Raw genomic sequence first — 15,447 nt, 5'->3', positions numbered from 1 at the left:
ATAAGGAGTTAAAGTCATTAATAATGCGAAGTTCTTGGATAATGGAAAATTTATGACATATGCGATGAATGGACCAACTGTGGGGTCCAATATGACTTCTTCATTGGCTGGTTGATCCTCCTCTGGTTCCTGGGTTTCAAAAACATGTGTTGGATTAGAGTTTGCTTCTTCATCGTCCGATTGTTTGAGGTGATCATCATTATGAGTTATTCGAGCATTGGTAAGCTCGACTATTTGATTTGTCATTCTTTGATTTTCTTTCGCCATACGCTGATTAGTGTTAGAATTTGGTTGAATTAGTCCCACATTGTTTAGGATAGCAAATGGAGTGGGTGGCTTAGGCTATAAATATGAGGCTAAGTTCTCCATTTATTTTTGCACCAGTCAGAAACACTTTAAACTTGTATCTGATTTTTCTTTTCCTCTGTACTCTTTGATTAGAGAGTGTTGTGAGGTGTAGTTAGATATTTGCTTTGAAAGAGTGTGGGTGTACTGGGGTGCCGGTGTTAGAGAGAAAGAAGTCTATGTGTTATAATAATTTTCACATAGTGATATTCTCTGGTTGTCATTTGACAACGGCCGTGGTTTTTTCTCCGGTAATTGGAGTTTCCACGTTAAATTCTTGTGTTGTGATTGTGTCTATTTTATTTCTCTGTCAAAGGTGTTTTCTCAAGGGGGAATGATGTCTTATTCCCAACAATTAGCATCCGAAGAAGTTCAAATGGCATTGGAGGAGGTCAATCAGCCATAGGCAAATCTGAAAGTTCTGCAGCCTAAAAAAAAGTTTTAAATCTTCGGCCCACAGTGGGTGCCAATTGTTCTTGTGAAAGTTGGTTGTGGTATAGCTCGTCCTCCGAAAATTATCTTCTAGTCTTCCGTCGGGATGAGTTATACATCGACACCAATAGAACACAGAGGGTGGACACCTACAAAAGGTACTTTAACGCTCAAGTTAGTATATGAGTAATCAATTATTCGTTCTTATAATATCTAGATCAGTTTCTTATCTCATTTTTTATATATTTGGAACAAGTATAGTAGTCGTTTAACCGATTGATTTACCTTAATAGGAAATAAAGGCATTATAGAGCATTTTGATATAGCTTTGATGTTTGTCATTGATAACCGATCTATAATACTTATAGTCGAATTATAATATGTAACTGAATTAAAATAGACATGTCAATATCTATTAATATTTTTTTAATAAATATTTATATTATATAATAGTATAATAGGTATAAATTAATTAATAAATTATTAAAATTTAAAAATAATAATTATTTTAATATAAAAATAAATAAAAATATTTATAATAAAAAATTAATAAAATATTTATTATTTTTGTTTCATATCATTTTAAAATGATTTGATTATTCTTAAATTTTTAGTAAAGATATATATATATATTTTTAATTTTAATTTTAAATTTTTAAATATTTCATATTTTTAATTTACAGAATCCAATTAACAGGTTTATCCAATAGCTACTGGTTTAAATAAATAAACCAGTAGTGTATGTTGGTGAAAAGTGAAAACCGAAAACCATGCTATTTAATAATATTTAGAAGCATCTGACGTAAGGCAGTTACATTAGCTTGAAAGAACCAATAGGAGATGACCTTATCCTATCGGAAATCTTACTCACACCACAGCCACCAAATAATATTGTGACTCCTCGATTCTCTACCAACACACAAAAGCACTAAAAACCGAAACACACACAGGCTTCAACAGAGATAGAAGCAACAAACAATGGCAGCGTCACTTCAAGCAGCGGCTACACTGATGCAATCTCCCAAGTTGGGCATCAGTGGCCGCACCAGCACTCTTCACCTGAAGCCCACTCACTCCCTTTCAAAAGCCTTCGGTTTGGAATCCGTTGGCTCCAAACTCACTTGTTCTCTTCAGACTGATCTCAAGGACTTGGCTCTCAAATGTGTTGAGGCCACCAAAGTTGCAGGATTTGCCCTTGCCACCTCTGCTCTTGTTGTTTCTGTATGTCTCTTCTTTGCTTCAATCTTTTTATTCTTCAATACTTTTGGTTATGTTATCATGTTTTGTTATTTTTTAGGAGGAATTCTGAATAAATATATAATAATATACTGTAAAGTGCTAATTAATGTGACAGTTCTATATTCCATTTCCGTACATACACCTTAATAAGTTAATTTGTTGAATTTTGGTTAATTGGCATCATGATCTTAGTCATTATAAATTTTAATTTTTTTGTTGTGAAGGGAGCAAGTGCAGAAGGTGTTCCAAAGAGATTAACCTATGATGAAATCCAGAGTAAGACATACTTGGAAGTGAAGGGGACAGGAACCGCGAACCAGTGCCCAACAATCGAAGGCGGAGTAGAATCATTCGCCTTCAAGCCAGGCAAGTACAATGCCAAGAAATTCTGTCTTGAGCCGACTTCCTTCACTGTCAAGGCAGAGGGTGTCACCAAGAATTCTCCTCTGGAATTCCAAAACACCAAGCTCATGACACGTCTTACCTACACCCTCGACGAGATCGAAGGACCCTTCGAGGTGTCCTCTGATGGAACCGTGAAATTTGAGGAGAAGGACGGCATTGACTATGCTGCAGTGACTGTTCAGCTCCCGGGAGGAGAGCGCGTGCCGTTCCTCTTCACCATCAAACAATTGGTGGCATCAGGGAAGCCAGACAACTTTGGTGGGGAGTTTTTGGTGCCGTCTTACCGTGGCAGCTCTTTCTTGGACCCCAAGGGAAGAGGTGCTTCCACCGGGTACGACAATGCAGTAGCATTACCAGCTGGTGGAAGAGGAGACGAGGAAGAACTGGCTAAGGAGAACAACAAGAGTGCTTCATCATCCAAAGGGAAGATCACGTTGAGCGTGACGCAGAGCAAGCCAGAGACTGGAGAGGTTATTGGTGTGTTTGAGAGCATTCAGCCATCAGACACTGATTTGGGTGCCAAAGCTCCAAAGGATGTTAAGATCCAAGGAGTGTGGTATGCTCAGCTTGAGTCATAGACCTATTTTATATGGTGTAATTTGTGTCTTATTTGATTTAAATTTTGTTTGTAACTCCCACACACGGTGTTGCTCCGCTGCTGCATCGTTCTCTCGTGGGATCGTGAACAATGAGAGGTTTATCATGTTTGTATATTATATTGACTTCAAATATAATGCTTAAAATTGTGGTCTATGGTACAATTCTCCATGTGCAATTCTGCATCATCAAAACTGGTCCTAATATCATGTCACATAAAATTTTTTTCGAAAGCTTAATCTAGTAGACAAAAGCAAACAAATTATTCTCCATTTGTTGTGCTCTCTAGAAGATCTATAGGATAATCTCCAATTTTAGAAATTTTTAGCATATATCATTTTGATACTCTTTTAACTTGATTATTTACATGTCAAATACTAAAAGTGATTTTGAATATTATAATTTAAATTATTTATTTTATTATAATTCATTTTGATATAAAAATCGTCAAACATAAATTACGTTAATATAAATTTATTTTTTATTAAAATAAAATTTATAAAATTAATTCTATGCAAATTTGTTTGTAAATTATAATTCAAACACACACTAAATTGTAATTTGTTGTAATTTGTTGTAGAATCAGGATGTGATACAAGTCGATATCAGAAGGCATAGTATCTATAATACATGCAAGGTTGCATGACATTCCGCAACAAAGAGTAATTACTCAAGAAAAAAGTACGAAAAGTCAATAAAATATTTATACAATATATATAATAAAAATTTATGGAATATTGAAGTATTAGAGATAGAATTTATTAACTAACGTCAAATTTAAGGGTAATGATTTCATATAACAATAAGTCAATAACAATATTCTATTGGCTAACCTGGTGTGGTGTATAAAATCTAAATCCACAGCAATACTCTAGTCTAACATGATTTAAATAACAATTATATTAAATATATATTAAAACTGATTAGTCACTAAAATTAATTATTAATATAAAATATATAAAAAAAATAAATTAAATAAAATATAATTTATATATAAATATAATAATAACTGATTTTAATAATATATAAATAATATTTTTGTTTAAAAAAATAAAAATTTAAGTAAAAAATTGATTTCACGTAAAGTTATAAGTTATAACTGAAAACGGTTAGATAATTTGATTAATTTAACAAAATTTTTAATTAGTGATTCTCAATTATCAACTTCACATAAAATTTTTATCTTAAAAAAAATCTAACGATTGTGTATGTTATGTGTCAGCTATAGGAGCTTATCATACCTATGAAAGGACACATGTTACCACATTTCATGCACTTCTACTACGTGTTCTTCCTTCCTCTCACCGCCTCAAAGTAATCCATAACATGCATCTTTGTTTGTTTGTTTCTGTTCTTCACTCGTGAACAAACACTGCACTTATCAAAAAATAATCCAGCTCAACCTAACTAAAATCTTTATAATATATCACACATATATAGCTTGCTACCTTTCTTGATTAGATATACGCAAACAAACAAGAAGAAAAAGCTAAGGCTGGTGTACGTGTATGTGTGTGTAATCATTATTATTACAATAACTTCTTCTAAGTTTGAGAAGAAAGCAAATAATAATGATAAATAATTTGTTAATTAATTTTGCTCATGAACACAAGAAAGTGGTCCCAATATCACTGTTTGTTGCTGTTCTGTGCCTTTGCTTGGTCATTGGTCACTTGCTTGAAGAAAATCGATGGGTTAATGAGTCCATTGTAGCCATTTTAGTTGTAAGCAAGCCACTTTCATTCACTTCATCTCTGTTTTTTCAATCTTCTACTTTTGTTCTATATTTTGTTATATGTATGCATGCAACATTTGTTGTTGTTAAAATCAATGAATATAACAAGCAAATGAAAAAACTATTGAATTTTGGGAGAAGTCTGATAAGAAATTAATCACTATTTTATTTTCCCACTGAATTATGCATGTCATTACAAATATACAAGAACAAGAAATAAAAAATTAATTTGTTCTATTTAGTGTCTGTAACATTCTCCTTGGTAGGGATGCATAGCTGGAAGCATACTCTTGTTAGTCACCAAAGGAAAAAGTTCCCACATTCTTACCTTTGATGAAGAACTCTTCTTTATATATCTCCTTCCTCCCATAATCTTCAATGCTGGGTAAAATAAACTTTTTTTCTCTGTTCTCTTTAATTTCTTGTATATATATTATATGGTGAAACTCACATGGAGGTGGTGTCTGGAATTGATAGTTGAGAACGTTAGATGATTTAACAGATTTGTTTAAATTATCATTTAACGGTTATTAATTATTAATTAACAATTTCATATGAATTACATGTGAGTTTTCACCATATCATATAGCACTTGATTAATTTCTTTGCTGCCAAAAGTTTTGATGTTTTGATCTTTCCTTCCAAACAGATTCCAGGTGAAAAAGAAACAATTCTTCCATAACTTCTTAACCATCATGATGTTTGGAGTGATTGGTGTTTTTATTTCGACTTCTATTATTACGGGCGGTAATGCAAATCTCTTAACTTATTCCGTAAAATTTATAGTAGCATTAGTATATTGGATCACCATGAAACTTTGTTTTGAAACTCACCTTCAAATGTTTTTGTATTTGGTCCACCTAGGCAGTTGGTGGCTGTTTCCTAAGTTGAACTTCCTCGGCTTGAGTGCCCGGGATTACCTCGGTGAGATTGGTAAACTGAGAATTAGAGCTTTATTTTCTTATTTTACCATTTTTTTTATTTTAGAGAAGTTTTTCTATGTTTAAATGTGCCTCTAATAAGTAATAATATGTCCAGTAATGTTAGAGAGGAAAAAAAAAAAGTCAGAACTTGTTTTATTTAGAATTAATGAATGCTACATGCTAAATAAAAATTTCTGGCTGCTTTTGGCTAATTAAGCAATTTTCTTTGGTAACATTTCCGAATATGCCTAACATTAACCAAGGAAAATTAGTCTTTTTGGGCGCTTTAATTAATGACTTAAAAAGAGATACATTTAGCAAGGAAAATTGGTCTTTTTGGGCACTTTAATTAATGACTTTAAAAGAGATTAAGTCTGACTGGTTTTATTTTTATCTTTTCTTACTTTTAATATTTTTTATTTTTAAAATTTCATGAAGAAAATTGATTTCACTATTTTTCTTCACGTAGACTGAAGATTAAATAGAAAATGAGAATAAAAAGCAGTCAGTTTGGTTCAATTTTTATGATAGGTGTTGTGTATATTGACAAATTTGTTTGTAGGATATAAGATGCCTGTTATTGTTCCTTTAATCCTTATATTGTAATGATAATTAATTATTAGCTCACCTTAATTTAATTGAATTGAATTCAGCTATAGGAACAATTTTCTCATCAACAGACACAGTTTGTACACTGCAGGTTGGTTGAAATAACCCCCCAAGTTGGGATCAAATGAACATTAAGGTTGAGTTTGTTTATGAGAACAGGATAGGACAAGATATCGAAAACAAGACAAGACACGGATAGACAGAGACTCAAAATTTTGTGTTCTTGTATTCTGTTTGGTAATAAACTAGAACAAATTATGAAAATCCAATTTATTTTTATTTTTTTATTCAAAAAATTTGAGATGAAAAATATAATAATAAAAAATAAGGTGTGTCCTTTGTTAGTGTCTGTTTCTGTGTCCTTCCTGTCAGGATGGACACAAAATACATTAATTCAGTGTCTCTGGCACATTGTCTCTGTCCATGTCTCTCCTGTCAAACACGATTTTGTGTCTTTGTGTTTCTGTCTCAGTATCCTAGTATCCTGTCTCTGTAAACAAACGCAACCTAATAGTCCCTAAAGTAATGCATGTTCAAATTTAATAAAAAGGAGTAAAATGCAAATAGAGTAAAGTTAGAAGGTTGGTTGTGTTGTAGGTGCTGCATCAAGATGAAACTCCTTTACTATACAGCATAGTGTTTGGGGAAGGAGTGGTGAATGATGCAACATCAGTTGTTCTCTTCAATGCTGTTCAAAAGCTTGATGTTTCCAGACTCAGTGGCAGGGCATTCCGCGTTCTCGGAGATTTCTTGTATCTCTTCTCATCAAGCACTGCTCTTGGAGTATTAGTAAGTTTCGGATGTTAATGAAATAGTTACATGATGACATGTAACATGATCATTTTGCAATGTGTTACTATTTAATTAGCAGGAGAACCAATTTGATTACTAATTTGAAACGTTTAACTTTGAGTATCAATTTGGTGAATACGTGATCTTTAAAGGGCATTTTGACTAATAGTCCTAATATATTTTAGAAATGTGATTTCATACTATACAATACTTAAGTGAGATTTAAAAAATTGAGTAATGTTTGAGGCTAGTAATTTTTATTTATGCTGATCAGCACTATATATATTTTAGCACTATAAGGTAGCGTTTGTTTTGAGGTACTGGGATGGAAACGGTGAGACTGAGACTCAATATCATATTTGTTGGCTCTGGTACTAAAATTTTAGTCTCTATCTCCAAAATTTAAGTATTTCAATACTTTTAAAAAGTGGAAACACAGGAGGATTAAAATTTTTGGAGATGGAGACTAAAACTTTAATAACATTTTATACTTAAAATACTCTAATTTCAATTAATTAATTCTAACTTTATTCTTTGTGCAAATTAAATTAGAGTTTTATTTTTATTTCAGTTTCTGTCTCCTACTCTACACCAAACACAATACTGATACTTATTTCAATTTCTCTCTCTTCCAAACACTACCTAAGTGCATTGGACTTTCTTTTGACATCAGTAAGTTTGTTGGCTAACTGCGGTAAAAAAAATTTGAGAGAGAAAGTCTTGTATGATATAAAATTAATTAGGAGAGTCCATTTCCATTTCTGGTAAGTTTCATTTTTTGATCAAACTAGCTTAGTAGCTTTTACATGTAATACTTAATAGTTTTCATGGACTAATTAAATAATCGGATTATTCTACAGACCGGACTTCTCACAGCATATATCTTGAAAGCCTTAAGTTTTGGAAGGTATGTATGTATGTGTTTATGTATGTTTTCCAAGAATGGTGTGAAATTGGAATATCAAAGTTCAGTGATTGCATACACAATAAATTTGCTTCTGCATATGCCTGCAGACATTCAAGTGTTCGCGAAATTTCATTGATGATGTTAATGGCATACCTATCTTACATGTTGGCCGAGGTATTTGAAGTTCATGCAATGTTATTATTGTTTTCTGTAGAATAATATATGCAGGCCATTTACCTTGGCCATTAAATTAAATTATCTTATAACTAATCTATTAGAGTGAAAGATAGTTCAGAGAAGAATTGAAGTACACATTTAATTTCTTCTTTATGTTGGTTCATCACTATAGACAATAAACATTAATACAACTATAGCTCAATGTTTTAAAGAATTCATAAAGTTGACTATTTTAGAATTTTTAGCACTCAACTCGACTGGTTTGACCAAATTTGACCGGATCATTATACATTGCATAGATATAAACATAGGTATAGAAAAATAAATTAAAAAGGAAAAATATGTTGGTTACAAAGTGTATCCATATTATATGGATATAGAATAGAATTAAAGTATACTAAAATCAATCATATAGGTACTTATTAAAAGTTACTTTATATAACATAACATTTATAATTTCATATAAAATTGCACAATTATTCTAGTTATAATTAATGAATATTAAATAAGATAATTTTTTGTTGTTTGGGCCGATTTTTTATTGTCTTCTAAACATTATTGTAATTCTATTAACTTCTCATGCAGCTGCTTGAATTAAGTGGAATCCTCACTGTATTCTTTTGTGGGATACTAATGTCACATTATGCATGGCATAACGTAACTGAAATTTCAAGAATCACAACCAGGTATTAATTAATCATTTCAAGATTCAGTGCCTTCAAGTATACAGCAGATTCAATACATGTGTTCCTCTCCTATACAGGCATGTGTTTGCGACAATATCGTTTATTGCAGAAACTTTCATATTTCTTTACGTGGGAATGGATGCACTTGACATTGAAAAGTGGAGGATGACCAAATTAAGGTAGATATTGAGTAGATATTGCATGAATTAGATCATGTGATAATATCATATAGTATATTGCTTCAATTAAATTTCACACTCCTTTTTTTGGTCAAAATAAATAAACCACATAGGCATATAATAATGATAATTCTCTTACTGCAGTTCTGGAAGTTTGATGGGAATTTACGGTTGCTTAATCTTACTGATATTAGTCGGGCGTGCTGCATTCGTCTTCCCGCTCTCGGCTTTTGCCAATTCCATGATGAGTAGGCGCGCCGAGAGCGGGTCAAGTATCACATTCAAACATCAGGTCATTTAACTAACATGTTCAGTATATTGTTTCCAATTTCTCATGATGTTCTAGTTAAAGGATTATTTGTTATTTTCTTAATCTTGGTTATTCCAGATAATTATTTGGTGGGCTGGTCTAATGAGGGGAGCAGTCTCAATTGCTCTTGCTTTCAAACAGGTACATACATGCATGAAATTTAATAAATTTTGACATTATAATTAAAAAGAAAACGTTGTCACCAATGACCAATAACACAATTGGATTGTCTCCTTTTTATTTATGCAGTTCACATTCTCTGGTGTTACCTCTGATCCCGTGAATGCAACTATGATTACCAACACCATTATTGTTGTTCTTTTCACCACATTAGTAAGTTGACTATTCCTCTATTTAATAGTAGATCTTTCAACACTGTTGAATAGAATTGTTTGTTCATGTGCATATTTTCTAATTATCTTAGTTCACAAAATCACTCGTTCTTATAGAATATATATTGGAATATAAAATAACATTGAAAATAAGTTAAACAATACATATATTTAGAGTGAAGATCCCACCCGACTCCTGACAATTATCTCGAAAGGTCAATGAGATCCTCAAGAAAAAAAACATCCAATCCGACCTCTGATATTTTTTTGGGACTGATTAGTCCATGTGTAAAAAAAAAAACAAGGACTAATCAGTCCTATAAAAGCAAATCTCAGGGACCAGATCGATATTTTTTTTTGTCAATGACCTCGTTGTCTTTTGAGGTAATTGTCAAAGGCTATTTTAGATTTTTCTCCATATATTTATATATAAATTGATTTGATGACTGATTTTTTGTATGCATATATCTCCCAACACCAAATTGTTCATATTTCGGGAAATTCGACAAGTATTTAGAAGGTACCACAGAATTTCCCTAAATGAATTAGAGAATTGATGTTTTGATAATATCCTTGCAGGTGTTTGGTTTTCTAACAAAACCACTGATTAGATACATGCTTCCCCACAACAATGGAACAAGAAGAAACACAAACCATGAAGCAGCAGGGACACCTGGTGAGGACTTGAACTTACCTTTGTTGTCTTTTGAAGAGTCAGCAGCAACAAACATAAGCCGTGCAAAGGAAAGTCTTTCCATGTTCATAGGGTCTCCAGCGTACACCATACATCACTATTGGAGAAAGTTTGATGATGCATACATGAGGCCTCTGTTTGGTGGACCCCACCATAACAGGTCGCGGTGCTAATCAAATACTGTATAATATAAAAATAATTTAGTCAAATTATTAATTATTTAATAATTTGCAGTTATTATTTCATGTCCCTTCATGAACAGTCTTTTAAAGCAATGAAACCTGTGAGCATCTTTAACATTGATTTTCATTTGAGAAATGGCTATATTAATTTAAAATTAGTATTACCACCCCTTTTTTTTAACAGAGATCAAGCCAAATGTAGATTTCAACTTCTTATAATCTTGTTGTTTTACAATAAAATAACCTTGTTTAATTTCATGTTCTTTAACATCTCTCTGATAATTTTTTTTAAGTGAAGGTCGACTTTACGTAAAGTTAAAAGTTGAGAGCTGTTAAATGAAAATTTAGTCAAATTATCTAATAGTTCTAGTTATTAACTTTTTTAAGAGCTATTAACTTCACGTAAAGTCGATTATACTTGGTTTTCATCTTTTTTTTTTTTTTTAATATCATTGGATGTGAAAGTATCTTCAACAACCAAAACATGCACTTTCTTATCTATCTCGATGTAACTATGACCATGTGTCCTTTTCACTTTCCTTTCGTGGATCAGATAGCATGCTAAAATCTAAAATGTGAGAAATCTAATTCTAATGAGTTTATGGCCGACTTTTTTTTAATTAAGAGTGAGATTTGAGTTCGAAAATTCTAGATGAAGATGGGAAGAATATATTATTTGAGTTATAGTTCATTGATAATTTATGATTAATTTTAATAAAGTAAATTCCTTAAACATAACAAAGTTCAGGTTAATATAAATTGAATTTCATGTGTTTTGAGTGTTTTGACTAATTTATTCTTATTATAGTGATACTTAAATTTTTTTATATTGTGTTTAAGACATTTTTTTTTAACGATGTTATGTCAGTCATTTTATTTATTTGGCAAAATTTGAAAATTAACTAATTATTTTCTAGTAAAAAATTTTTAAAAAATTAATTTGTTAATCTATTATTATTCAATTAAAATATAAAATATTAATTAAATATAATAAATTTATTATTATAAATTTTAGTTACAAATATTAAAATTTTATAACTTATACATGTTAATATTTTTATTACTATATTATTTAGCCTAATGCATGTTACATGAGATTTTACTATTTTTAATTTTTAATCTCTCACACCAATTAACACAAATTTTTTTAAATGAGTTTAAATTTGTCACTTTTTTTACTAAATACATTTAAATATATAATAATTATAAAATTACTTTATAATTTTATATTATATTTTATTTTTGTATTTTTTATTCTTATTTATTTAAATTTTTTTTAATTATTTGCAACCCAAAAAATACCATATGAGAAGACAAAGTACGACAACTAACACAAATATAAAAATAGAAGCAAATAAAGATACAATTTTATATAACTTTAATATAAAAGGTCTATGTCTTTTTTTTTTAAATAAATGAATTCAAATTTTTAAAATAATAAACTATATTACATTTTACTTGAATACTTATATGAAATTATATACAAATTATCAAATAAATATTTTGCAAAGTATTTTTAATATAAAACAATTTAAATTTAACATTAGTTTACATATTATCTAATGATCGATTGGAAGTTCTTATACAATTTCATTTTACAATGCAGTTGCTTTCTTTGTTTCAATAGGATACTAATTGTCGGTAAGACTAAGCTTTGAAAAGATAGGGGTCAAGAAGTGTCAAAAAGTAAGACAAAACTTGGGCACCATAGAGCAGGTTTTCAGGCGACAAGTAGAAGGATTGAGGTTGACTACGGCCTCAGATAATTAGGTAGTGGCAGGATTCGAACCTGCAATTTAATAATATACCACTTGTTAGAATAAATTATGAGTAGGGACCAAAGGATGAGGAGGAGGAAGAGGGTTTACCGGCTTGATTTGAGAAGAGGTACCCGAGTCGGACTTGGCCAGAGAAGGAGTATCTGGCTTACCACCCTTTTGAAGCTGAGTAGCCTGAGCTCGAGCATGCCTCTTGGCCTCTTGAACTTTTTGGTAAGCCTTGGAACCATTTTTCATTTTTTCTGCAAAAAAGAATAAATGTCAACAAACAAGTCGGAAAATGAGCAATTGTCTATAAAATAGTAGTAAAAATTACCTAACTTGGTACGGACATAACTCAGAATTTCGAGAAAGAACTTTTTAGTGTCAAGATTTGGAGCCCGTCCCCAAGCCTCTTGAAAGAACTCAACTACAGTTTTCTCGACCTCGTCCAAGTTTATCAAATTATATTTCTCATCAGGGGGCTGCCTCTATCCAGTACAAATGGAAATGGGGTCATTATGGTGACCCTCAGCATCACAGACTTTAAAAAAGAAGTTCTTAAAATTATGGAACGACTCGTCAAAAATGGAAAAAGCTTTCTGACTTTGGATAGCTCGGAAGGAAACTCACTGCTGTTTATTCTTATTCGAAGTAGTGCTGAAGGGTTTGGTGAGATGAAATAAAAAGAAAAATATCTTCAAAGAAATCGAAAAATCAAGCTCGCGGCTCACGAGCGGGTAGATCTTCGTAAAATCCCAGGAATTCAGGTGCAGTTGGGAAGGAGCGACTTTACAGTAAGACAAAACTTTAGTTTCAAAATCGGAAAAAGGAAATACCACCCCAAGTAAGGTAAAAAGACAATCATACATGAAAATAAAATGTGACTCTAAATAAGCAACTCGGCCAAAGCAAACTTGGTCTTCAAGGTCAAGGGCAACTAACTCATACTTCACCTCGTCATTCTTAGAACTACAAATCTTATGGTGTTTTGCAAAACTCATCTACAAAAATACTATCTACCATAGGAATTGCACAATGAACCGAAGAGTCTACCCATTTCAACAAATCCTTAGGAATCCTCAAAGATATTTTTAAAATAGTTGAGCAAGACATTTAGAAAGGTATACCTACATTTTGAAAAAAGAAGGTGTCACTATCAATTATAAATAAAAGAAACCCCTTTTCACATATTTCAACATTCGACAAATACGGAGAAGTATCTTTGGAAAATGACATGTGTTGGAAGCAATCACAATAAATATCATTTAGGAGCATCTTCATACATGAAGAAGACCATAACAGTATTATAACAACAAAAACAATAAACCAATCAACAAAGAAATTAAACAGAAATAGCTTTCACAAAATTAAACAACAGAGACCCACCACCAAAGAATCTACGTTCAAACAAAGGTTCTTCAAAGCGACAAAGAAATACTACACAACACAAAGAAAGGCTAACCTTTGTTTTCTTTGAGGAAATCAAAAACAAAGAAGAAACTACATAAAAGGAAAAGGAAGCTAACCTCTTTTTTCGAAGAAATTAAAGGAGGTAAACAGCGTGGTAGGAGCAGCAAATAAGTTTCCTAAAATGCACCATGTTCCTTAAGGTTCCTCAAAGAAAGAACAAGATCCCAGAGCGAAGAGTTTTGGAGGAAAAGGAGGGGCTTGAAAAAACGAAAGGGCGCAAGTATCACGAAGGAAATGAAGAAACGAAAAGGAAGAAAGAGAAAGGGGAAGAGTATTTAAACGACCCAAGAAAAAAAACTGTAAAAACCCTCACCTCATTAAAGATCGTGCACGGTTACGGATGTAACCGCACCCGACGTGGCAAAGAGAAAAGCCAACAGACGCAACAATCGGCATTCCACAATCACGTCGGTTTTCCAACTTGAATGCAAGACTCGACCTGAAAGGCCCGACGCGACATTCATATTCCTTGCTATCCACCCGATTTCATTCATACTTGAATCCGACTTAAAGCAAAAGATCGGACTCAAATAGGGGCACTGTTCATACCTGGCCCAAAAGCACAAGTCAGGCCCAAAAGCACATAAAAGCTAAAAAGACATCTACCACATGACCGACCTCTAGATAGGTCGGACAGAATGCTACAGGGTGATAACTCCCCTCTGAAGGAGTTATAACCAACCCCTACTATTTCTCACCTACTTCTAGAAGAGAGATCTCAACAACCCCTAGAAAAAGGGGATGGTTATCCACCATCAATAGCGGAACTACTTCAACGATGATTATTGGCTCATCGTCTATAAATACACTGACACCCCTCAAATATACTTAAGTTCCAATACACTTAAAACCTGCTAAGACCCTTGCTGACTTAGGCATGAAGTGTTTTACAGGTACCACCCCCCAATCTCCTCACGAACAACTCGGATGACGGCTGTACAACCCAGGCCAAGTCGGAAACCATCCTATTAAGAGCTTGCACCTCATGTTCAAGCCCATATATGACCCAGTTTCAGGTAACTCTCGGAACAGTATGGATTAGCTAGAATACAATGACTAGAGCTAAAAAGGAAGGAGGACTTGGGATCATGGACCTCACGGCTCAGAATGTAGCCTTTGTTAGGAAAACAGTTTTGAAGAATAACAACACAACCAAATTCACTTTTATCTAGAATTTTGAAAGACAAGTATTATAGATACTGTGATGCATTAAAAGCCGAAGTTGGAAACACATCATAGAGGTGGTGCAACTTGTTAGAGGGGCAAAAAATGGTAGAAAACGGGTTGCCTTGGAGTGTTGATACAGGCTCATAAATCAAAATGTCTGAAGACCCGTGGCTTCCCCTTCTTTATCCTTTCTCCATTCTTCCACAATCAGTTCATCAAGCCGCAAATCAAACAATTTTTGGGTTAAGAATATGTTTTTTTCAACCAGCCAATGGAACAAAAATATAATTCAACAAATATTTATGCAAGATATTAGTAGTAGAATTTTGTCAGTAAAGATTGAAGGAGACATGGATAAAATCAAATGGGCCTTGCATAGATTAAATACTTACAATGTTGTTTCAAGTTACGTGATTGCCTACAACTTCTTTCATGAGTCTCTGGAGCTTTGACCTCCAATTCAGAGTTTGAGAGGTCTGTAGATGTCCTTGTAGAAGCTTCCAGTC

The 15,447-nt window shown here is 32.5% G+C and overlaps 2 protein-coding genes across 4 annotated transcripts; both read left to right on the top strand.

The window, feature by feature from the left end:
- Positions 1-396: 396 nt before the first annotated feature.
- Positions 397-3,182, top strand: LOC112790583 (oxygen-evolving enhancer protein 1, chloroplastic). Its single transcript, XM_025833053.2, has 2 exons — positions 397-1,998; positions 2,241-3,182. The coding sequence occupies exons 1-2, from the start codon at positions 1,756-1,758 to the stop codon at positions 2,997-2,999; spliced, it is 1,002 nt and encodes a 333-aa protein (XP_025688838.1). The 5' UTR covers positions 397-1,755; the 3' UTR covers positions 3,000-3,182.
- A 1,285-nt stretch (positions 3,183-4,467) lies between these two features.
- On the top strand, positions 4,468-10,671 carry LOC112790571 (sodium/hydrogen exchanger 4). Of its 3 annotated transcripts, none has more exons than XM_025833034.3 (14): positions 4,468-4,742; positions 5,020-5,138; positions 5,403-5,500; positions 5,618-5,686; positions 6,330-6,376; positions 6,883-7,074; positions 7,938-7,984; positions 8,092-8,158; positions 8,747-8,847; positions 8,925-9,026; positions 9,171-9,318; positions 9,415-9,477; positions 9,586-9,669; positions 10,248-10,671. In XM_025833034.3, exons 1-14 carry the CDS (start codon positions 4,590-4,592, stop codon positions 10,533-10,535), a joined length of 1,578 nt encoding a protein of 525 aa, XP_025688819.1. In that variant the 5' UTR covers positions 4,468-4,589; the 3' UTR covers positions 10,536-10,671. The 3 variants fall into 3 exon arrangements, with proteins under 3 accessions (XP_025688819.1, XP_025688824.1, XP_072053382.1); XM_025833039.3 differs by having other exon boundaries at positions 4,469-4,742; positions 5,618-5,677; XM_072197281.1 differs by having other exon boundaries at positions 4,617-4,742; positions 5,030-5,138.
- Positions 10,672-15,447: the final 4,776 nt, after the last annotated feature.

The sequence above is a fragment of the Arachis hypogaea genome, chromosome 1, assembly GCF_003086295.3.
Source record: "Arachis hypogaea cultivar Tifrunner chromosome 1, arahy.Tifrunner.gnm2.J5K5, whole genome shotgun sequence".
Lineage (NCBI taxonomy): Eukaryota > Viridiplantae > Streptophyta > Magnoliopsida > Fabales > Fabaceae > Arachis > Arachis hypogaea.
The sequence above is the reverse complement of the archived record's forward strand: the minus strand, read 5'-3'. Positions and strand labels throughout refer to the sequence as shown.